General features: G+C 46.1%; 1 protein-coding gene across 1 annotated transcript; it reads right to left on the reverse strand.

Moving 5' to 3' along the window:
• Positions 1 to 1,738: 1,738 nt before the first annotated feature.
• On the reverse strand, positions 1,739 to 24,455 carry EFHD2 (EF-hand domain family member D2). Its single transcript, XM_074218376.1, has 4 exons — positions 24,115 to 24,455; positions 8,239 to 8,386; positions 5,949 to 6,083; positions 1,739 to 3,764 (listed from the first exon to the last, which is right to left on the reverse strand). The coding sequence occupies exons 1-4, from the start codon at positions 24,438 to 24,440 to the stop codon at positions 3,630 to 3,632; spliced, it is 744 nt and encodes a 247-aa protein (XP_074074477.1). The 5' UTR covers positions 24,441 to 24,455; the 3' UTR covers positions 1,739 to 3,629.
• Positions 24,456 to 24,784: the final 329 nt, after the last annotated feature.

Raw genomic sequence — 24,784 nt, forward strand, 5'->3', positions numbered from 1 at the left:
GAGATGGTCCCGGACGCAGTGGGAACCTTTTAAAAGCTAGGTCTTTCAATGAACACAGTTTGACTGAGGCAATGCCCATTCAGTCATTCAGGTTGGGTAAGACTAGGGATGATTATCAACACAGTGTGAAACCTGGATGGAGCTGAACAGACTAACTAGTGCAGCTGCCTGATTGTGCTTCTATCTGTTTCCACCTGGTGGCAGCAGTGCCCAGATAAATGCCAGGATATTGTTAGAGCCAAGGCTTTCCTTCCTGAGCCATTTTCCAGTGATGTTCAAATTGCTCAATGTGGTCCCTTCTAACAGATTATGGAGGCTTAGGAGAGAAATGCTTTTTGCGAGAGTCAGTTAAGGATCCATGAGCACTAATGGGAAGAGATTGAGTCAGATAAGAACGATTTTTCTAAGGTACTGAAAACCAGATGGGTTTGGGCTTTGGAAGTCTCTGTACTTGACTTGTCCAGGCCATCTCATCTGTGCTCTTGTCCAGGCCCCTCTCCCAGACTAGATGCCAGTCTCTGACTTTTCCCTGCTTTGGATCAAGATGAACCCCCTCCTAAGCAGCTTTCCATAATTGTTACTCTACTTTTCCTTAGCATTTCTGACCTTCTAGGAAATGAAATGCTGTGATTCACAGGCAAGTGATTTTATGTCTTTGGGTCAGTTTCCTCATTTACATGATAAAGGGATTGAATTAGATTTGTTGGAATCTTGACTAGGCAAGGTTTTTTGCTTTAGAAGTTGTGTTTAATTTTTTTTTCTTTTTTTAAGGTTTTTTTTGCAAGGCAATGGGGTTAAGTGGCTTGCTCAAGGCCACACAACTAGGTAATTATTAAGTGTCTGAGGTTGAATTTGAATTCAGATACTCCTGACTCCAGGATTGGTGCTCTATCCACTGTGCCACCTAGCTGACCCTGTTTTTTATTTAACATGTAATGGGTTTCTTTTTGTTTTAAAATGAATTTTAAAATTTGTTTTGATATCTAAAATATGGAAATTCAACTAGATATAATATTTCTATGGTATACCACTAGATATAATCCTACATAAACAAAAGCTCTTTGGCATCCTCAATAATTCTTAAAAGTGTAAATGTCGGCTAGGTGGCAGAGTGGAGTCAGGAAGACACATCTTCCTCAGTTCAAATCTGTGAGACCTTGGGCAATTCACTTCACATGAGCTGGAGAAGGAAATAGCAAACCACTCTAGTATCTCTGCCCAAAAAAACCCCAAAAGGGGTCATGAAGAATCAGACATGACTGAACAAGAAGTATAATGAGATCCGGGGACTAAAAACATTTTGAGAGTGGCTGGCTTAGATGATCTTTAAGGTTCTTGTAGCTCTGACATTGTATTCTCAAGTTTTCATTTTATGTTCTAAAGTTCCTAATTGCTCTGATAGCTCCCTCTGTGTTGACATTTTCATTCTAAAGTGGCTGAGTGGCATAGGGGATAGGGCACCGATCCTGGAGTCGAGGACCTGAATTCAAATGTGACCTCAGACACTTAATGCTTAGCTATATGACTAGTCATTTGACTCCAATGCCTTACTAAAAAAAACATTATGCACCTGAATCCATAAACTATAGACAGGAGGCTAGGTATGGGACACCCTTCCCTTTGCCACACCAGCTTTCTAATCTCTTTTCTAGTACTAATAAATATCATTTTGGGGAACTTCTGGTCCTCTCTTCCACAGTATATCCCCCAAGTATCAAAGACACCACACACATAAAAATATAGAATGGTTTTTAATTGTATTTTAGTTAAAAAAAATAACTTCCACTGAATGAAGTAGTTTTTTTTTTTTTAAGGGGGAACAAACCCAAAAGCAAAAAAAAAATTATTTTATAGTCATCTGTACAAATTCATCCACTAAGGAAACACCACCGGAGACCCGGGTTGCTGCTTCATTAGGATCTCTGATCTCTGCAGATTATTTATACCAAAATAAAACCTCTGAAAGCTCAACAGTGAGCATTGTATGATCTTCTGAGAGTTACTAAAATAAAGAGTATTGAGTCTAGAAAGCAGTGACATTGTCACAAGAGACACCGAGAGGTTGCATAACTTCATTGGCATAGCGGGTTGGTTTGTGGGTTTTGGCTGGGCGACTTGACAGACTGGTCACAGTATTAAGGAATCACATTGACAAGAAAACACAACAACATCTCAGGAAGCAAGGCCACCACTGGTTGTCGCTCAGGCCATGAGGTTTGGGGGGAATCACAGAGGAGCCAGGTTAGGGGTTCTCATGCTCCCCTTCCTGGTGCACACAAAGAAACTTTCCTTGGTCACCAGAATTAACCTGGTAAAATGGTGAATAATGTCCAGTTGGACACTGCACCACACATTTGTATGAATGGAGACACAGACAAATGAATGGGTGGTGATCTGAACTGTGAAAGGAGAAAGGGCAGAGCCTAGGGCCTGAAGAACCCTTTTGGCTCTTCAGTATCACAGTGCATGCAAATATACCTAAAAGCACTTTTTTGGATGTTGCCTGGAGAATTGTGTTATTTCAATTTTTCCTCTCCCTGCTTGGGGACTGGTCCATTCCTCCTGGTCTCAATTCCCTCCCACTCTGACCTCCCTCATTCCAACCCACAAGTTCCTCTGACTTTTTTAATTAAACTTTCCAGGAATCTTATGCCCTACTGAGACCTTTGGGAGCAGGGGGTTTCCTAGATATCCCATAAAAGATGGCCTCCTGGAAGAAAATGGATCCAATGGAGTAGGTTCCCCTACCTTCTTCAACCTCAAGGAGTTGGATCTTAGGGCCTGGGATGCTGAATGCCTATAGCTTCAGGATATTCTTATCATGGTTTGAACCTCAACCATGAGACTTTTCAAGGGAGTCTTGCAAGATTTGAGGGCAAGGAATTTAGCATTTCCCTGGGCCTCAGTTTTTCCATCTGTAAAATGGGGAGGGGATCTGACTAGATACCCTTTGAAATCCCTTCCAACTCTAGAACACTGATCTTATGTTCCATCTATATAGTCTGCCCTTTCTGCTCTCGGACCTCTTGGTGAATGATTGCTAAGTCTTTTCCCCTTTTTTACAATATAAGAGCTGGAAACTGACTCCAGAACAGGGGATTGATGACCTTTTTGAATTTTGAGGGTCCCATGTGGGGCTGGTAGAGGTGGTGGGTTGGAGGAGTAGCAAGATGAGGGTAAAGGAGGAGGAGGAAAGGGCATGGGAGAAAAGAGAAAGAGGAGGTGGTCTGTTCCCCTACTCGGTCTAAAAGGGAATGTTCTTAAGGGATTGCTCACTGGTTGGAGTAGCCCATGCACCGAGAGCTGCGGGGGAGGCCTAAGGGCCTAGAAGACTTGAAGGCAGGACTAACAGCCAAAGGGGATTTCTTGGAGTGGGCAGAATTCCTAGAGGATGGAGGTGAGGATGCCAGTGATACTGGCTTTATCTGTTAGGGGAACACAGGAGAGCTAACAGGCAGGACTTGGGAGATTGGGTTGAGACCCAGGGTGGGCTCATTATTCACAGGCAAACAGCTCTGAGAATTGGTCCATTCAACCATGAGCTACTTGGCCTATCCTTGAGAGCATTCCTTGGAGCCTCCGGTGGGGCAGGGACATGGAGGGGTGGCCAGGCCTGCCCTACCCCCCACTCACTGCTTGAAGGCCGACTGGAGCTCCTTGAAGGCAGCTTTCCTCTGTTTCTGTTCCTCGGCCTGTCGTTTCCGTTCCTCCTGCTCAGCCTTAATCTCTTCCTCGAACTTGCTGGAGACATTGATTGCTTGGACCTAGAAGTGAATAAGGTGGCAAGGGAGTCAGAGTTTGAGCCATTAGAAAAAAAGGAGGGAAAGGTGTGTGGGGATTACTCTCTCACCTTTCCACCCTCCCCAAACCTGCCTTCCTCTTTGCTCTTTTTATCTCTGTCCTCCTTCCTGTTTTCCAATTCCTCTTATGGACTGTATTCTCCCATGAGAATATAGATAAGCACCATTCATTCATTCATCTCTCTTTGTATATCTGTATCTCTAACCTTCTGCCTCCTTTTTTCCTTTTCTTTTCCTTCTCTCTCTCTCTTCTCTCTCTCTCTCTCTCTCATCCCTTCTCCCTCTTTTTCTTCTCTATCTATACCATCCTTCTGTCTGTCTAGTTTATCCATCCATGCATCCATCTATCCATCTATCTCTCAATCTATTCATCTATATAACTACCTACTATGTATCTACTTCTCTCTATCCATCCATCCGTCCATCCATCCATCCATCCATCCACTATCTATATGTTTAACCACTCGTCTATCATGTACAGTGAAAAGAACATTGGATTCAGAATCAGGTGAGATCTGGGTTCAAACCCTGGCTCTGGCACTTAACTAGTTATGTGATCCTAGGAGACTGACTTTACTTTCCTGGGCTTAGGTTTCTCCATCTGTAAAATCTCAGTGTTAATATCCCAGTTTGATCATATCACCCCAACCTTACTCAAGAAACTCCAATGACTCCCTATGGTCCCCAGGACCAAATATAAAATGCTCTGTTTGACATTCAAAGCCTTTTATAAACTAGCACCTCCCTCTCTTTCCAGTCTTCTTACACCTCCTCAACAAATGCTCCGAGATACAGTGCCACTGGCCTCTTTGCTCTGCTATCTCTTGGCTCCATTCATATCTGGAATGCCTTCCCTCTTCATCTCTGCTTCCTGGCTTCCTTCAAGGCCTAGCTAAACTCTTACTTTTTTCAAGAAGCCTTTCCCAAGTCCTCTTTCCATGTCTTCCTTCCCAGGAAAGAACTTTATAAACTTTCTATAGCTGCCCCCTGGGAATATGGTGGCAAACATCATCCAAGATGATGCTCTCACCTCTCTCCCATCAACCCTTCTGGAAGGCTTCAGGCCTGATTCCCATGAGTGAAAGTAGGGGAGATGCTTACTTTTTTCAAGCTGGTACTGTTACTCTGTCTCCCATGGGGATTTTCTCCAAATGTGGCAATGGGTCATTTAAGACAATAAGGCATAGATAGACCTTCCCACCTTTGTCACCCTGAGGTATCTGGAGTGGGAGGAGAGGGCTGCCTAATTTCTATAGTTCTTTAAAGTCTGCAAAGCACTTTCATCATCACAGCTCTGGGAGGTAAGTGATGAAATACTATCATACTCCTTGGGGCAAGCTGGGGCAGTTAGGTGGTGGAATGGATAGAGCAAAAAAGAAATAGGGCAAGCTGAAGATCAGAAATGAAGTAATTTGGGGCATCTAAATGGTGCCGTGAATAGAGCACTAGCCCTGGAGTCAGGAGGACCTGAGTTCAAATCTGACCTCAGACACTTAATAATTACCTAGCTGTGTTACCTTGGACAAGTCACTTAACCCAATTGTCTCACAAAAAAACCCCCTAGAAATGAATCTCTGAGCTCCTGGCTCTCTCCATTGGACCATATTGCCTTCCATTATAGTTCTTAACACTGGAAGGGACCCCTCATTTTATAGAGGAGGAAACTGAGGCTTTGAGGAAAGATGGTATTTTCTAAAGGTCCTAAAGCTAGTAAATCATACAGCTGGGTCATTCAGACCCAGAGAGACTTATTCCAAAGAAAGTTCTCTTTCCATGACAATGAGTTTCCATCCCAATGAATGGGGGTATGGAGAGGAGGACAGACTATTTGGGGTAAGGGACTCAGCAAAGGGGGTAAAAGTGGGAGCACTCATAGAAGGAATTACTTTAGTTATGATAGAAGCCAAGGGAGGAGAGGGGGAAGAGATGAAAGAGTGTGGATGGCTTGCCATGGTGGACCTAAAATTAGAGGCTTTTATTAGCCTCTGCCTCAGGGTGGTCTGGCTCTGATGCCTCAGTGGGGAAGGAGGTGGCAAATCCAGGAGAGAAAACTCTAGAGGCCAGAGCCCTCATGTCTTCATAGACCAGGAAGAAAGCCACCATAGCTATCCAAGGGGCATTGGGCTTCCCAAACTCTGTTTTCCTTACTTTGGCCTCAAAAAAGTTCTTGGCTCCTTTAACACCTTCCGTCGAGACGTCAATTTCAGAGCGCTGGGCAAGAACATGAAGTCCGCTGTCCTCCTGCAGTTCCCCTGCTGCTGCTTTCCGGAAAATCAGGAGGAACTATGAGGAAAGAAGAAAGTTCAGATTGTGAGGAAGTCTGAGGGTCTGGGGCTCCCCCCAGACACCTTCTTTAAATCTGGGATCCTTAAACTTGGAAAAGAAGGTGGAATGCCCTGCAGTCTGTGAGGCTCCTTCAGGGGAAACAGCACCCTTGACAAGAGCTCCTGGGCCCTATTTGGCCACTAACTTAGGTATGTGATGCTGAATATGGTACTGCTATCTAGACCTCAGTTTCCACACTTGTATAATGAGAGGATGGACTAGATAATCTTTTTTTTTTTTTTTAGATTTTTGGCAAGGCAAATGGGGTTAAGTGGCTTGCCCAAGGCCACACAGCTAGGTAATTATTAAGTGTCTGAGACCAGATTTGAACCCAGGTACTCCTGACTCCAAGGCCGGTGCTCTGTCCACTACGCCACCTAGCTGCCCCTAGATAATCTTTTAAAATATCTTTTATCTCTGACTTCTCTATTCCAAGAGCCCTCCTACTTCTCATATCCTATGTTCTGAAGACCCTCCTAGCTCTGGCATTCTGTGTTCTAACCCTCTCAGTTCTGACATGCTGAGCTCTAAGAGTTCCCCCAGCTATGACATTCTGTGTTCTAAGGACCCTCTCAGTTCTGAAATTCTCTGTACTAAGTACTTTCCCAGCTCAGTCACTTGTATTCTAGGTACCTCTGAACTCTAGCATTCTGTGTTGTAGGGGCCCCTCCTAGTTCTGATGTTCCCTGTTCTCAGCTTTGACCCATGTTCTAAGGGCCTTTCCAGCTCTAACATTCTGTGTTCTAAGACTCCTCCCAGCTCTGAATTTCAGATTCAGAAGGTCATAGATCTAGAACTAGACGAGATCTCAGAAACCATTTAACCCAATCTCCTGATTTTATAGAGGAGAACTCCCAAGTCTGGAGAGGATCACATAGTTCAGTTCGTGAGGTGGGATTTGAACCCAAGTCTTGTTGAATAACATTTAGCTAACTATATTCCCTATATACATTAGGTCACCATTTAGTCTAACCCTTTTACTTTATAGATAAGGAAACTGAGCAAGGCAAATGGGGTTAAAGTGACTTGCCCACAGTCACACAGCTATGTAATTATTAAGTGTCTGAGGCCGTATTTGAACTCAGGTTTTTTTTTTTTTTAGGTTTTTGCAAGGCAAACGGGGTTAAGTGGCTTTCCCAAGGCCATACAGTTAGGTAATTATTAAGTGTCTGAGACCAGATTTGAACCCAGGTACTCCTGACTCCAGGGCTGGTACTTTATCCACTATGTCAACTAGCCGCCCCATCAGGTCTTCTTGAATCCAGGGCTGGTGCTCTCTCCACTGCATCACCTAGCTGCCCTGATTTGCCCTATACTTTGCTAGTAAATGTAGAGGCAAAAATTGAATGCAGGACCAAAGCCTCCCTAGGCAGGGCTCTTTCCACTATCCTATGATGCCTCCCTAATTTATATATAGTATATCTCTGCTCTGTTTCCCACCCAAATTCAATAGGATGTTTGTTTTTAAAACCCTAGCACAAATCCCCTTCTAAACAGTAAGGACTTAATAAATATTTAATTTAACTGAAGGAGCTATTCTCATGTATCTGAGTCTTCTTTCCCCCAAACAGACTGTAAGAAACATGAGAGTAGGGATGATATTTTACATGTCTCTACGTTCTTCCTCAGTGCCTAAGGATGGGCACCAGGTAGTTACTAGGTAAATACTCATTGAATGAATAAATGAATGAATGAATGAATGGATGAATGAAATGCCTGGTTGTTGAGTCCTGTATAAAGGAATAATATTAAAATTCTGTTTTAATATTTACCACCTTCTAGAACGCTTACAATCTAAGCAAGGAACCTAAAATAAGATAGTTCTCAAGCTCTATGGAACACAGTCAGCTAAGTGATCAGTTCATTTAATTGGTGAGTATACTGAAGCCAAGGGTCAGGACCCCCTTCCCCAACTTTATCATGTGACTCCAGACTGGGCAAGAACCCCAAGAGGGCTAGAGGCCCAGGTGCTTTGAGGTGCCCCCTAAGTTCTAATTTTGCAAGAGAGTTCTGCTCTTCCCCTGACTCCCTTTTGGACCCTCCCTCACCAATCAGGGCACAGCATCACCATCAGTGGTAACAGTAGAGGTGGCTCCCTGCCCATCCGTCCTACCTCCCGGAAGCTCAGTTTGTTGTCAAGGTCTTCATCTACTTCTTTAATCATGTTTTTCAGACCCAAGTGTGTCTGAGGAGCTTCCAGCTTCTCCATCATGAGCTTCAGCTCCATTAGGTCTATGAAGCCATCTCGACCAGCATCATACCTGGGGGATGTGAACAAAGAAGGAGTGAGAACAACTGGGGAGTTCCCATCCAATCAAACTCCATTGGCTAATGCTCTTACCAGGTACTGATCTGCTACCTTGTATAACCTCCAGGGATTAGGGAAAATATTGGAGATGATTATATTCACCCAGAATTATATTCACTCATCCATCAAACTACTGAATATCAGAATGAGGAGGGGCCTTAGGATACAGCATATCAGAGCTGGGATGGTCCTCAGAACATACAATATCAGAATTGGGAGGGAACTTAGAACACAGGATGTCAGAGCTGGGAGGGCCCTGAGAACAAAGAACGTGAGAACTGGATGGGTACTTAGAACATGGGAGAGAACATAGAACAGAGGATGTCAGAGTTGGAAGGTTCCTCAGAACATGGAATATCAGAGCTGGGAGGAACTTAGAACACAGGATGTCAGAGTTGGGAGGGTCCTTAGAACATAACATTTCAGAGGGAGAATAGGCTGTCATAACTGGGAGAACATAGAATAGACTCAGAACATTAGAACATAGACTAATAGAGCTTGCTTCATAGAATTAATTGAACTTCAGAACATGGAATGTCAGAGCTAGAAAGTGGTTTAGAAGAATCAAGAACATTAGAACTGAAAAAGGGGTGGGGGAGGGAAACAAGAATAAGGAAGAAATTGTAAAACTCTAAAGAAATAAAATCTTTCTTAAAAATTAAGATAAAAAATTTAAAAAGAACTGAAAAAGACCTGTGAACATAGAATTGAGAAGAGTGTCAGAACTGGAAGTAATTTAGAGATCATCAGATCCATTCTCCTCATTTCACAGACAAGGAAACAGGGATCTGGCACATGAGAAGTACAACTCTGTCCCCACTTTCCATGACAGCCCATATACCAAGGAGACAAGAGGGCAGATCATATAGAAGGGTGGGGTAGTTTATGAGGAGGGATTTGGGAGCCTGGCATTTTAGACATACCCAGTCACTATCTCTTTTCCCAGGATTCTCAGCAAGCCTTACAGAATCCTACTTTTTAGCCCCTGCCCCCTCCTTGCCAGAAGTATGATACCACTAGAAACTTGCTGTTTCCCTCTTGCAGGATGTAAGCTACTTGAGGTAGGGCTGTTTTGTTTGTATCTTTGTATCCTCAATATCTAGGTTAATCTTTGGTACATGGTGGGGATACCAAAAAATGCCAAGAGAACCACTGAACTAAAATGACTGGTGTCAGTTTTCTGTAAATTAATTTTTCCTTTCTGAAAAAATAATAAGAATTCTTTTTTTTTTAGGTTTTTTTTGCAAGGAAATGGGGTTAAGTGGCTTGCCCAAGGCCACACAGCTAAACAATTATTAAGTGTCTGAGGCTGGATTTGAACTCTGGTACTTCTGACTCCAGGGCCAGTGCTCTAGCCACTGTGCCACCTAGCTGCCCATAAGAATTCTTTCTGCAGACTAACTGCCTCCTCTTTCATTCTGTATCACAACTGCTCTGTAGAAGCTAGTCCTTGCCCATTTGCTTTGGAAGGGAAGGTGTATTTAGGGTGCTCTCCCAAAAGACATTAGTTCACAAGAGGCCTCTCTCCCTGGTTTCCATGACCCTCCCCTTCAGCTGTGTGGGGTTATGAAGGGGTGGTGGGGAGGAGAGGGTGAGGGGAGGCAAGGGTATACCACACAGGGGGTGGGGACATTCTTGCTAAGATGTACAGAGGCCTCTTGCTTATCAGTCAGACAAATCCCTCTCAGGCTAGAGCTGGGTCTTTGACAACAGCTGCTGTTCTGGAAAAGTCTGGGGGCTTCAAGCAAAAGGACCCTTCCAGGCCTGGGGAGATAGGACACACTTGGTACACCTGTCACTATAGATAGGATGCTGACAGTTGGAGTTGTCCAACTGTTCTAAGAGTTTAGAATTTAAGATGTTAGAGCTGAATTTTCATTTAAGAAACAACTCAAATATTCTTTTATGTTGCAAATTGAAGCTATTTTTTTTCCTCAGGGAGCTTAGCTTTGGAGGGGAAGGGAAAGAAAAGAAAGTCCTGGCTGGGAGAGACCTTAGAAGAAAGAATGTCAGAACTGGAAGAGGATTAGAACCACAGAATGTCTGAGTAAGGAAGGCCCTTAGAATAGATGATGTCAGAGCTGGGAGGGTCCTTAGAATACAGAATGCCAGGTCTGGGGGGTCCCTTAGAACATAGAGTAATCAGGTCTGGGAGGGTCCTTAGGACACAGAATGTTAGAGCTGGAAAGGGCCTTAGAATACGTTGTCAGAGCTAGGAGGTTCTTAGAATTCACAGTATCAGAGCTGGGAGGGCTCAGAACACAGAAGATCAGAGCTGGGGTGGCATATAAAGTCCAAGGTGGGAGGGCTCTTAGAGCACTGAGTATCAGGACTGGGAAAGGCCTTAAAACATAAAATGTCAGAGTTGAGAGGGCCCCTTTAGGCCTATATAGTACAGAGCAGAGTAGTAATCGGAGGTTCCTGGAACCTGAAGAGAGCAGCTGCTGTTATTCCTGGACTCCCAGCCTTCTGCTCCTGCTGAGTGATTTCCTGGGTGAGCTATTTGGAGAGAGTTCGGTAGGAATGTGGGCATCCTGCCAACTTCTTGTAAATCAACCACTCCCTTGAACTCTCCCTAACTGTGCCCCTACTGGGCTGACAGAGCAGGGTTATATAGATATTTCTCTCCATCAGTAAACAAGTGTAAGAGAAAGGAGACTGGATTTGGAGACAAGGACCTAAATTTGAATTTTAGCTCTGCTTTTTGCCACCTGTATGTCCCTTCTTCCTCCTCCTCTGATAAAATGAAGTTCCTTTTGGTAATAACTGCTATGTTCCTGAGTGGAAGGGCAGGGGATTAAGGTTTCTATAAAGTCAATTTCACATTGCAAATCAATCATATGAAGGGGTCTTGAAGAAAGGTAGAGATACTGTCACTGGAGCAGGGGTACATCTCCAAAGTCTTCAATGGAGAGGAGAGAGAAGGGGGTCCCTAGGCCTACCAGGGAATGGGTGATAGGGTGATAGTGGACCAGGGTAGTTGAGGAAGATGTGATCACATGCCTCTCTGTGAGCAGATGTGCTAGTGGAAGGACTGGAGAGGGGATTGTAAGAGGATGTGGTGAAGGGCGATGGAAAGTGGTAGGTCTTAAGCTGAACAGAAGACCAGAAGTTCCTGAGGTCTACTTCCCTTCTGCCTCTCAGTCTCTCCAGAAGTCTAAGTTTAGAAGAGGAAATACCAGAAATAACTAAACTACCAGAGGAGGCAATCTGGTAAAAATGAAAAATGGACAGAGCTGGGCAATCTTAGGCAAATCATAAGACCTCTTAGATCCTCAGCTTCCTTATCTGTAAAATGAGGGGACTAAGACTAGAAAAGTACCCCATCCCTTCTAATTCTGAATTTGCTGGGTTTCAAGAACTCTCTCAGCCCATTCCTCTGCCTCTGTGAAACCACAGTTCAGTGACAATTTATCTAGTCCTTAAACATTCTCAGGGAACACAAGACAAATCAGGGGAGTTAGACCAGATGATCTCTAAAATCAAGCTGATAGTCTCATTTCTGCAGGCCCTTCTAGTCCCCCTAGAATTCTTTGCTCCAGTCCCCTCCTTGCTCTGATATTCTGTATTTTAAGGTCCTGTCAGCTCTGACATTCTGTGTTTTAAGTCTCTCCCAGTTCTAACCTCCTGTGTTCTAAGAACTCTCCCAACTCTGACATTCTATGTTCCAAGGTCCCTTCTGACTCTTACATTCTGTATTCTGAGGTTCTCCCAGCTCTGACATTCTGTGTTCTAAGGGTCCTCCCAGCTCTAACATTCTGTGGGCTAAGGCCCCCCCCCCCAGCTCTGACATTCTCAATTCTAAGGATCTTCTCAGCTCTAACATTCTGTGTTCTAAGGGTCCTCCCAGCTCTGGCATTCTCTGTTCTAAGGGCACTTTAAGTAATAATAGGCTAGGAGAAGGGAATCAGCATTTATACAGTGGTGGAAGGCATCTTACAAATACTCTCTCTGATATTAATGATCTATGATGCAAGAAACCACAAGAGCTCCATTTCCTTTGCTGCTCTGGAGCAGGGCTCACAGTGGAGGGGTTGTGACCACCTGGATCACTGGTGTCTCTGTAAAGGTTCTCTTGCCAGGTCAGGCCTTAGGCAACTCCAAGTCAATAAATAAGCTTCCAATCGATTACTCTGTGGCTGTGCTCTAGATCCCAAGGGCCCTGTCTTCAGGTTGAATGGCCCGACAGATGAAATTAAAGAACGAAATACTTTGGAGCTGGCCACAGATGGGCCAGGGATGCCAACAGCAGGGGCTGCTGGCACAACCAATCCTTTGTGTACCTGAAAAACATGTGAGATGGGGGTTGGGGGGTGACTGAGGGCCTGGCAAAGCAAAGATGGAGCAGGGGCTACAACTAGTGACATCAGAAGGCTGTGACTTGTCTTTGTAGCCCATGTTTAGAGTTTGGTGTTTGCACTTAGTAGGTATTCATAACTTGTCTGGAGAACTGAATGGACCCAGAAGTAGCCTTCATGGAAGGCAGGGAACAGTGGGCTGGATGGAGTAAAAGGACCTGGCCCTGCCATTGAATGACTCCCTGTGTGATCTCAGGCAAGTTACCAACATTTTGGGGGCTTCATTTCATCAATATAACAAGTTGGATTAAGTGATTTCTTTCTTTTTTTTCTTGCAAGGCAATGGAGTTAAGTGGCTTGCCCAAGGCCACACAGCTAGGTCATTATTAAGTGGCTGAGGCTGGATTTGAACTCAGGTACTCCTGACTCCAGGGCCGGTGCTCTATCCACTGGGCCACCTAGCTGCCCTCGTTAGGTGATTTCTAAGGCCCGTTTTGTCTTTAACATCTGTGATTCTATCCTTTGGGTCATATGGTTTGGGTTTAGGTCCTGAATTAACTACTAGCTAAATGGCTACATAAGTAACAGCCTCAGCTTTCTCATCTGAAAAATGGGAAGAATACTATGTAACTCATAAGAGTTAATGAGAGGGACAACAATATCGTCTCTTTTCAGAAAGCAACTGTTTCATTTTTGTCTTAAATGCTCAAAGCCTACAGTGCTTGGCCCTGAGTAGTGCTTAGTGTCTGTTGAATGAACTGAAAGGGCTGGTAGAAATATGAGGCGTGAGTTGTTTTCCACCAGAAGAGATAGTCTGCTCTCATTAGCTCCAGGGGCAGCCAGATGGTCCAAGTGGATAGAGGTCAGAAAGACTCATCTTCCTGAGTTCAAATCCAGCCTCATAAATTTACTAGCTGTGTGACCCTGGGCAAGTCACTTCACCTTGTTTGCATCCCTTTCCTCATCTGGAGAAGAAATTGGCAAACTCCATCGGTATTTGCCAAGAAAACCTCAAATGAGACCACAGTCAGACACAACTGAAAACAACTGAACAACAATTGTATGCTGGGAAACCATGGTGTGGCAAATCAGCTTTTGGTAGAGCTTAGATTTGTGGGGGTCTGTAGCTGGAATAACTGGGTGGGGGGTGGAGACCTTGATCTATCTCAGGTAGAGAGAGAAGAGCAGCAGCTTTGAGCTAGTGGATATCCCACCATGAGGTTGGGCCTGTGATTGGTCAGAGGTTCCTGCAGGTCCTTTACCCCTCCCTCTGGGCTCATTAGGGCCTCATTTCCTTTCCCTCCGTTCAATCCAATGCCTGCTGTTGGATAACCAAGAGTTTCCTCCTAGTTCTCTGTGGCTGTGATCAGCAGGATGAATTCTGCCAGCCCAAACGTCAGCAGGGAGCAATTCTGAAGGCGGGAATACAGCTGGCAACAGGACAAGACGTTTCCAACACTTGCTAGCCTGGGAGCAAGCAGCAAGCCCCTTCTACCTTCTTGTTCTGCTTCTGACTCCATCCAATCTTGTAGCCTTCCTTGGAAAAGGGAGGAAAATGGTGGCTAGGACAACTGGGCTGGGGGGCAAATGGAGGTGGGGGAGAAATGAGCAGAAAGGCAGATGAACAAGCCTTCCCAGGGTAGATGAGGCACTGCATTTCATTAGTTTCAGGGATGGTTTCAGCCATTCTATTGCCCATCTCCACAAAGAGGTGGGTGATGCGGCCATATGTGGCTCACTAACTTTCTTTATATGACTGGGGGTTGAATACTTGAGAGATCACACATAGAGTCATTCATCTGCAGGACCAGGATCTCAGCCCAGGTCCTCTGATTGTATCCAACCCACTGTTCCCTCTCTTCCGTGAAGGCTGCTTCTGAGGCCATTCAGTTCTCCAGACAAGTTATTAAATACTTGAGAGGCAAACCATCTCATTTTCAAGGAATGAGAAAACTGATGGGCCCTTAGAACATAGAATGTCAGAACTGGGAGTGGGGCCTTAGAACAGGGAATGTCAGAACTTGGAGGGGGACCTTAGGAAACAGAATTGAATTGGCAGGAGTTTTGGAGATCATTTAATCCAATTCTTTCAGAGTAGGGAAGGAATTAGAATATCAGAACTGGGAGAGACCTTAGCAAGGGAATGTCAGAGTTGGAAGGGACCTAGGCAAACCACCTCATTTTCAAGGAATGAGAAAATTGATGCTCAGCAAAAAAAGTGACTTTTCCAAGGTCACATACAGAAACTTCTTGAGGGATTTTCTCATTTCTCCTGGCCCTCTCTCCCCATCCCCCCCTCCTTCCTCAGGGAAGGGATTGGAGACATTCATTTGCAGAGGGGGGAAGGTGGAGGCATGGGGGCCCTTCAGTACTGCCTGTTTGGTGGGCCAATCCAACCTCAGCCCTGCTTGGCAACAGAGCATCCGGGACTGAGGCTCAGCACCTTTATCAAGTGCTGGGAGACTGGAGACCCTGGCATCATGCCTACATTCCTGCCTTGCATCTCTCTGAATAGCTCATCCAGGGAAAGACTTAGCAGCTGAAGAGGCCCAAATGCCCACTGACAAAATTACTCCCTTCCCCCTCTGGCCCCCAGTTGGAACAGCTCACACATCACACATGTATCCTTTCCATTCAGACTAAGTCCCCTTCCCCCTCTCCTCCCTCACATCTCCCAGCCCCAGGGAAAGCTCTGGCTCCATACAAACTGTTTGTACAGAGGTCCCAGGCAGAGAGGGGTGTGTGTGTGTGTGTGTGTGTGTGTGTGTGTGTGTGTGTGTGTGTGTGTGTCTGAGGGAGGCTGTGGTCAGTGGATGGTGGCTGCTTCTCCTCTCCAGTTGCTCAGCTATGGAATGCTGGTGGCCTTAGCAAGGAGATGGGGGGGGGTCTTTCCCACCTGCTACTGCCATTCTCTCCATTGGGGTTGGGCCCCAGACTTTGTAACTCACTCACATCCCCTGACTCTAAGCTTTCCTCTTTCCTCCTCCCAGCCCTAAGGCTCAGGTTTACCCCTTCAGCTAGTAATGCCCTTGTGAAGCTCACACAGATTTTTTTTACACCATTTTTCAGATAGGGAAAACTGAGGCCCACATAGAACAAATGTTTTGGCCCCATGGTGAGTTGATTATGGCTAGGGGTCAAAGTCTGGTCCATAATATACCACCATATGGGGCGGCTAGGTGGCATACTGGATAAAGCACCAGCCTTGGAGTCAGGAGTACCTGGGTTCAAATCTGGTCTCAGACACTTAATAATTACCTAGCTGTGTGGCCTTGGGCAAGCCACTTAACCCCATTTGCCTTGCAAAAACCTAAAAAAACCCACCAAAAAACCCACATAATATACCACCATAACTAGAAACATAAAATCAGGGAATTGTAGAACAGCTGGGAGGGCCCTTAAAAGACAGAACATAGAATGTCTGAGCTGTGAGGGCTCCTTAGAATGTAAAATGTCCAAGTTGAGAGGGTCCTTAAAACACAGAATGTTAGAGCTGGGAGGGCCATTAGAACATAGAATGTCAGAACTGGGGGTGGGGCCTTAGAAAACAGAATTGAATTGGCAGGAGTTTTGGAGATCACTTAATCCAATTCTCTCATTATATTCATGAGGAAATCAGGTTAGAAGTGGAAAGTCATTTGTCCAAGGTTACAGAACTAGTTAATGGCAATTTAACCTAAATTTCCTGACTCCTTGTCTAGAACTCTTCCCACTATTCATTCATTCATTCATTGATTCATTCATTCAATAAGACTTTATTAAGATCTTATTGTATTCTAGACACAGGGCTAGGTGCAATAGAGATATAAAGATTAAAAAAAATAGCCTCTGGCCTTAAGGAAGCAGAAAGACTCCCAGCAGTGAGCAGTACCTATTCCTTGCCCCACCCCCCCCACCCCCATAACAGGACTCATGTGGGGATTGCCCAAACACTCACCACTTCCTCCAACTCATATGCGTTGGACGAATCTGACATCAGATCTGTCCCAGAATCAGTCAGGTTAGGGTGTGGGGGGTGGGGAAAAGTTTTTACAACTTCCTGGGGACATATTGATGAGTCACAGAATTAATTTCAAAGGAACCTCAGGGGATTCCTATTTCAACCTCCACTTGTACAATAATCCCTTTCATAAGGGTATATAGCCTTGGAATCAGGAAAGACCTGAGTTCAAATTCTGCCACAGATACTAATTAACTGTGTGACCTTAACTTCTGCCTGCCTCAGTTTCCTGTAAAATGAGGGGGATTGGTCCCTTATAGCTCTAGAAGTATAAGCCAATGAGGGTTGAAATGAGTTTATTCCCCTTTACCTGAACTCTTACAAAAAGAGGGAAACTTGGGGATGATGATCAATCTTGATGGACTCGCTCATTCCATCAGTGCAACAATCAGGGACAATTTGGGGCTGTCTGCAATGGAGAATACCATCTGCATCCAGAGAAAGAATTGTGGAGTTTAAACAAAGACCAAAGACTATTTCAATTTAGGGGGAAAAGACTCATTATCTTATTAGGTAATTTTGCTATCTCTTATACTTTATGTTTCTTCCTTAAGGATATGGTTTCTCTCTCATCACATTCAACTTAGATCAGTGTATACCATGGAAACAAGACTGCCTTCTGTTGGGGGTGGGGTGGGGGGGAGGGAGCAAGATTAGGAGAAAAATTATAAAACTCAAAATAAATAAAATCTTTCTTTAAAAATAAAAGAGGGAAACCAACTACCTTCCAAAGCAGTTCATTCCACTTTGGGATGATCCTTATTATTAGGAAGCTTCTATGGCTTGTGAGATTTTCCTTTTGTTGAACTGCAATTTACTTCTCTGCATCCTGCTCTCATCTTTCCTCTTAGCCCCCCCCCCCCCATTCTCCTAATTCTACCCTTTGGGGCCAAAAGAAAAAAAAGTCTGGTTTCTCTTCCACTAGACAGGAGGCCTCTCAGATGCTTCTCCAGTACTGCTTTCTTCTCCAGGCTCAACACCCCCTCTTCCTTCACCTGATGCTTGTAGGACAGGATCTCTAGGCTCCTCACCCTTCTGCTCACCTTTCTCTGGATGGGCTCCAGGTTATCAATGTCCTTATGACTGAACACGATCCTTAGTACAGGGTCAGGGGAGGGAAGAAGACAGTGGATGTCTCCTGCTGTGTTCTGTACACTTTGTCTTCCTATTTATGGAGTCTGATGTTAGTGGTGATTAAAGTGTGCACAAGTGGGATCAGTGGCCTAAGAAAGGATGGTAGGAAAGAGGCCAAGGTCAGGGTGAGGGCTGGGTGGGGCCAGTGGGAGGGTTCTTGGATTTAGCTCTGACTTAGCCCTCTCATCCAGGATTTTATATGGATTGTTAGAGGAGAACAATATCTCTCTTGATTAGCCCTTCCAATTTTCTCCTCCCAGCTTGTCCTATTTGTAGTGGTCTCCCTTCTTCTGTGATTATCTTACTGGTCACAAGGACAGATGAGGACTGAGACAGAGGTATGGTCAGGGTGATTGTGGGCATCAGCTAAGCCCTGGGCATAAGGTTACCTGAACCTTTTAAAATGTGGGAGCAGGAATGTTTCAGTAGATAGAGCACTGGTGCTGAAATCAGGAGAACCTGAGTTTAAATCTGACCTCAAACATTTACTAGCTGTGTGACCCTGGGAAGTCACTTAACCCTAATGGCCTCAGAAACCAATTTGGAAACAACTTAAGAAAGAACCAAGGAATAAGAAGGTAAACTCTCTCTCTATATTGCTCTATTGAGACCCTAAATAAATGCCAGTAAACAGAAAAATGGCCACATTTTATGCTTTCGAGATCATACGTATGATGATGGGCAAAGTGACTGGATTCAGAGCTAGAGCTAGAGCTGGCCAGGGTCTCAGAAGCCATTAAGTCTAACCCCCTTCATTTTACAGATAAGGCTAACAGACATCAAATGACTTTTCCAGGATCACACAACTAAGTGACTGAGGCTCAATTTGAATTCAAATTTCCCTGTCTCTGGACCCAATACCCCTAGTTGCCAATTTAAGAGTTAGTTAAGTTAAGAGTTGGGGCCTGATCCAGGAGTATAATCCCATGGAGACTATATGTTTGGATGTTGGGAAACCATCTACTCCAATCTGAGGAGCCACTTGTGCAGCGTGGGGACTGACCTGTGCTGAGCAAGCAGATGACCCAATGGCTTACTTCCTTGAGTTGGGGCAGGCTTCCGAGAAATCACTTCCTCTGCCCCTGCAGCAGGAGAGTTGTGGCTTTAGAAATTCAGGCCCAGACTTGCTGGACCCTGCCCTATGAGGTCTTGAGACTAGCAGAGACAGAGGAAAAAGATGCTGTGTTTTTGTGATCTAAAAATCAGTCATTCCATAATCTTGGAGCTCAGTTTTCTCAGTTCTAAAATGAGGGCTGGACTAGATGTCTCTCAGATATCTCCCAGCTCTGACTTTCCTATCAACTTCAGTTTAGTTCTTATAGTCTATGTACTGTTCTAAACTTTTCTGTACTCTCTCCTTCTAACTTTAATATTCTATATTTTGAGGCACTTCCAGCTTTGATATTCTGTGTTCTAAGGACCCTCCCAGCTCTGGCATCTTCTATTTTAAAGATCCTCACAGTTCTGACATTCTGTGTTCTATGTCCCCTCCTAGCTCTGACATTTGCTGTTCTAGGGACCATCCCAGCTTTGACATTCTCTGTTCTAGATCCCTTCCAACCTGGCCAATCTCTGTTCTAAGGGCTTCCTCAGTTCTGACATTTTGTGTTCTAAAGATCCTTTGACATTCTATGGTCTGACTTCCAGCTCTGACCTCCCATGATGCTCTTCATTATATGACAAAAATGGAGAAGAGGACCAGGCCACAAGAAACAACTGGGAGGGAAATGAGGAAGATACAAACCCGAGTCAGAACCACAAGTCTCCCTGGGGCCAGGAGGAAAGCCTGAAGTCAAATAAAGATGGACATGTCAGAGGCGGAGGTCAAAAGGAGTGAATACATTAAGGTCAGGAGAAAATCTCCTGCACACACTCTGGACACTGGACAGATGAATAAAGAATTCCTCTTTCTTAAAGCCTACCTGGGTAGAAAGTGTTCTTCTAGGGGCAGCTCAGTGGCACAGTGGATAGAGCACCAGCCCTGGAGTCAGAAGGACCTGAGTTCAAATTTGAACTTAGACACTTAGCTGTGTGATGTTGGGCAAGTCTCTTAACCCCATTGCCTTGCACCTCCCCACCCTGCCCAAAAAAAGAAATGCTCCTCTGGACACAGACACCTTCCACAGATATTCCAGCAGGATTTAATTTATTTTCTACTTCACATAAAGGTTCTCCTGTTTTTGTACCACTCATGGACCATAGAAGTGGTAGAGATGTGGGGCGGCTAGGTGGTGCAGTGGAAAGAGTACTGGCCCTGAAGTCAGAAGGACCTGAGCTCAAATCTGACCTCAGACACTTTATACTCACTTTGCTCACTTAACCCCATAGTCTTGTAAAAACCAAAACCAAAAACAAAAAGAAGTGGTAGAAGTAAATAACCATAGGCCATCTGAGGGGCTGGTACTGAATACTATGGATTTGGGTCTTCGGACCCTTCCTCTCCTCTCCAGATGATTCTTGAGAGAATCAGATCCCCAATATAACTCCAGAAAGAATTCTTGGCTGTCCTCAATCCCAAGAGGCTGGGGGGGGACCTATGCAGCTTTGACTGCTCCAGTAGAGAGATTTTAAGGCAGAGACACAATCATTATTTCACTGCTGCTCCAAGGTAGAGAGAGAGAAAAGAAAAAGGCCCCAGGGAAAATATAGAGAAACATGAAAACTAGAAGGTGCTAGGCAGAAGGGGAGCAATGGGGGATGGGAGAACAATGCAGTGGGTCCCATGAGGACCTCAAGAGTTTGTGAAAGGAAAGAAGGCTTGGGCTAGAGAAAAAGGAAATGTGTAGAGGGGACTAGCTGACTGCCAAAGGTCCAAGGACAGATAGGGTTGGGTTAGGATAGGGCAAGTTAAGAAACTGGGGCACTGGCCTCTGATGATATGCCTAGGGACAGAATTACACACTTAGTGCCACTTCTGGTCTCACTTTACACCACTCAAAGCCCTACCTGAATGGATACCCAGGGAGAAGTGGCTCTGCCTCCAGTTTCCACCTTCTTCCTTCCAAGGCCAAGCTCATTTCTCTTATCAAAGGAGAGTTACAAGGGAAAACCTGGATAATTCATCAAAAGGTAGGGAGATGGAGGGAAATGATTTGGGGTGAAAGAGAGGGGCCTGATTTCCAATCTAGGTTCTTTCCATCACGTTATGATCTCATGAAAGCGATCACCTCAGGAAAAATCAGGGGAACTCAACAGTTGAGGTGTCACCCAGGGAGGATGAAAATGTTCCAAAGGAAGGCAATCTCAGACTTCTCCTGACTTGTTTACCCTGATGGATCTGCCTGGGGAAAAGTCCCTATGGATCAGAGTTCTACTGGAAAAGACAATGTACGAGTTAGTAGGGAAGGGGCTGGGTGGACATTTAGAACAGAAAATATCCAAGATGAGGGGGGGGGTCAGAAGTAGGAGGGAGCTTGGTCTAACTTCCTTATTAGAAAGAGGAGGAGGCGGCTAAGAGGGTGGTAGACTTAGATTTCTTCTCTGATTTTCATCCCATGAAATGAGGGAGAGGAGTGTGTGGTGCAAGTTAGGAGGACTGGAGGAAATATCTGTCCTGGGTAGGGTCAGAGGAGGATTTGGAAGGTCCTCAGGTTGGGACCTAGGAGCTTGCTGGGCCCCCTAGCACAGAGGCCTGGGCCTCAGTGTCCAGAGCAAAATGGAGTTTTATCTTCAGTAGGAGCTGGTTGGTGGCTGTTCAGCAGCCTGCGGACTGCTGGTCTGGGCTGGCACAGTGGTGCCTTGTTTTCCTTGAATACTAAACCTGCTTGTGCCAGAGCCCATGAGGAGCCTATGGCTGATTCCCTAGAAGGCTCCAGCTTCAGCTCCAACATTTCCTCCCCCAAGTGGGGAGTCTCAGGGCCTATCAATTCCAGCCAGCTGGGGGTGGGGAGGTTTCCATTCTTTTAAAATTATTGCCTGTGGATAGGGGCTTTCCAGATGGGCATAAAAAGATTGGAAGTTTCCTGGGGGTTCTTTCAGGGTCAGAACAGGAAGGAAGGAACTTTGGAAAGATTTAGGGCAGGGCTGGGTGGCATTGGTAGTAGGACATGAAATGGGGCAAATTAGTTGTGAAGCTCTAAGGGATCATGGAAACATACCATTTAGAATGAAAAGAGGACCTTGGAGTTCATCTAGACCCTCTCATCTTCCAGAGAGTCAACATGGGCAACACTGTACAACCCAGGTCATCTGACAACCTTATATAAACCCAGGGCTTTTTATGACTAGGGGACACAAAGGTTTATTCTCCTGGGAAATGTTTCCTGAGTTCCCCAGGATATCAAATATTGAAGGAGGACTTGAAAGAAGGGATGACTATGGATCTTAACATTCTAATAGGGAACTGGCAGAAAAAGTTTAGGAATCATTGCTCTGATGGGCAGCTAGGTGGCACAGTGGGATAGTCAGGAAAAACTCTGTGGGTTCAAATCTGAACTCAGACACTTAGTAGCTATGTGACCCAGTTTGCCTCAGTATCCTCATCAGTAAAAAATGACCCGGAGAGGGAAATGACAAACTACTCCAGAGTCTTTGCCAAGAAAACTCCAAATGGGGTCATGAAGAGTTGAACACAGTGGAAAAGCTCTGACAGTTCCCTTCCTGCTCCCTACCCCCAAAATTCACGTAGTGGAAATCACTAACACACACTCACCCATCTTTCCTGCAGCCGTGGAAAGACAGAGATGGACTCATAGACTTCAAACCCACCCAATAGTTTCTGAAGATCATCTGGATTTTAGTTGGGATCTTTGTCTTCAAACTGTCTCTTGAGACTAAGGGGGAGAAGATGGGGGAAGCCCATCCAAGAAAGTCTTTAATGCTGGAAGGAGATCAAATTCTTTTCTTTTAGTCATGGCCTGAATCTAAGTTCAAAGCTATTAAAATGAAATGAATCATGGAAATCACAGGATTTAGAGCTGAAAGGGGACCTTAGCAATCATCTGGTTCAGATCTTCTCACTTTACAATCTCCAGTGACTTGCCCAAGGTCACAAAGCTAAGTTAGTCAAAGGTGGAGCTGGGATTTGAATGCAGGTCCTCTGTCTTTAGACCTCTTACATTCCCCAGTTTCACTGAGGAAGAAAAAGAGGCTTTAGAGAGAGAAAGATAAGTTGCCCAAGGTCTACCAGGATTAGAAGAGCCAGGATTCTGAAGTCTCTTGACTTCAGTCCTGGTAGACTCCGGCCTCTGGTGCTCCTTCTATGCCACACAGCCTCATCATGGAGTCAAAGTTTCCAAATCAGAAGAGAAAAGCAGAAGGGCCTGGTTACGAAATTGAGGTGTGGGGTGGACAAGCTGGGGGTAGAGCATTTGCAGAAACCAGAACAGAATCCAGTTCTGCTGTGAGTCTCGATTTCTGACAGAGATAGCTCCTCAGTCTCCTGGTGCTGCCTCCATCTAGCTCCATTACTGCAACCTTGGACTGAACCAAACTAAGAGAACCCAGACTGGAGGCTCTTTGCCTTCCTACTGCACCCCACCTCCCAGATCTCTCTCCCTCACCCCCAATCCAAGATTCCTGGGCGGCCGTGGTACAAACATCAGAATTATTCCATCACTTGGAGCAAATTGTTCCTGGAAGTCATTTGGCCTTCTCCTCCCCAGGGCCCATGAGGCCAGCCTCCAGCCTCCAGCCTCCAGCCGGTACCTGGTACCTGCTCAGTGGGCTTTCCTATTCTCTGGAACTTTCTTTCCCTCTAGCCTATTTTTCTTTCAGAAGCCCTGGTAACTAGGGCCTGAATAGGGGACTGAGGAAAGGAGGGGAAAATTAGCTAAGGGGGTGGGAGAGAGGCAGGGCAAGAGACTTGAACATGAGGGGGGCCTCTCAGCCTCTACTGAGTAGGGGGAGGGGGCTGGGGTCCTTGCTTCCCCCCCACATAAAAAGCAAGGATTAGAGGTTGGGGAAATCCTAGAGAGGGTTTAGCCTGGAGAATGGGGCCATTTCACCCCGGGGTCCAGGTGGATAGGGATAGATGGGGGGGGGGTTATAGAGAATGGATACAGAAGTGCAGACAGTCGGAAGGCTCCACTGGGAGAGGAGGAAGAATGAGAAGGAAATTGAGGAGCTTTGGAAAGTCTGGACCTCAGTTTCCCTATCTGTCAAACGAAAGGCCTGGCCTAGATGACCTTAAGGGTGCTTCAAGCTCTGAGTCTCCCGATCCACAGAAAGGTTGGGATGGGGGGGGGAAGGCACCTGCCCCCGGGGCGTGAGTCAGGGGGAGGGGGAGTGGGGCGCGCGGAACACACTCACTGCTTAAACATCTTCTCCATGTCCTTGATCTGCTTCCTGGAGAACTCCTTGAACTCGGTGTAGGGGTTGAAGATCCTCCGGCTGGGGGACATGGGCTCGCCGAGGCCCTGGTTGAGGTCTGCGCGCCGCTGCAGCTTGGCGCTGAGCTCGCAGTCGGCGCTGGCCAGCGGGGCCCCGGGCTCCTCGGGCCCTGCCCCGGCCGCGGCCCCATTGAGCCCGGGCTGGGGCCGCGCCGCCTCCGGCCCCTGCTCGGCGTCCGAGCCCTCGCCGCCGTCCTCGATCTGCAGCCGCCGGTTCAGCTTGGTGGCCAGCTCGTCGGTGGCCATTGTGGCCCGGGGGCTGCGGGGCTGCGGGGCTGGGCAGGGCTCGGGCTGCGCCGGGCTGCGGGCGGGCGAGAGAGGGAGCGAGCGCGGAGCCCGGCTGCGGTCTGGGCGGCGCTGCGCTGCGCTGCGCTCTGGCCCGGCCGCTGCTGCCCGGCCGCCGCCTGCCCACTGGCTGCTCTCTCCGGCTCCCGCTAGGCTCCCCAGCCTCTTCCTCTTCCTGACCCTCCCCGGCGCCAGGCACCGCCTCCGAAGGTGGGACTTGGGGCTGCGCAGCGCCCCCCGCCCCATCCCTCCACTTCCCCGCCCCATCGAGCTGGCTGCTCGGGAAGGAGGCTTTATCTATCTAT

The sequence above is a fragment of the Macrotis lagotis genome, chromosome 1, assembly GCF_037893015.1.
Source record: "Macrotis lagotis isolate mMagLag1 chromosome 1, bilby.v1.9.chrom.fasta, whole genome shotgun sequence".
Classification (NCBI taxonomy): Eukaryota; Metazoa; Chordata; class Mammalia; order Peramelemorphia; family Peramelidae; genus Macrotis; species Macrotis lagotis.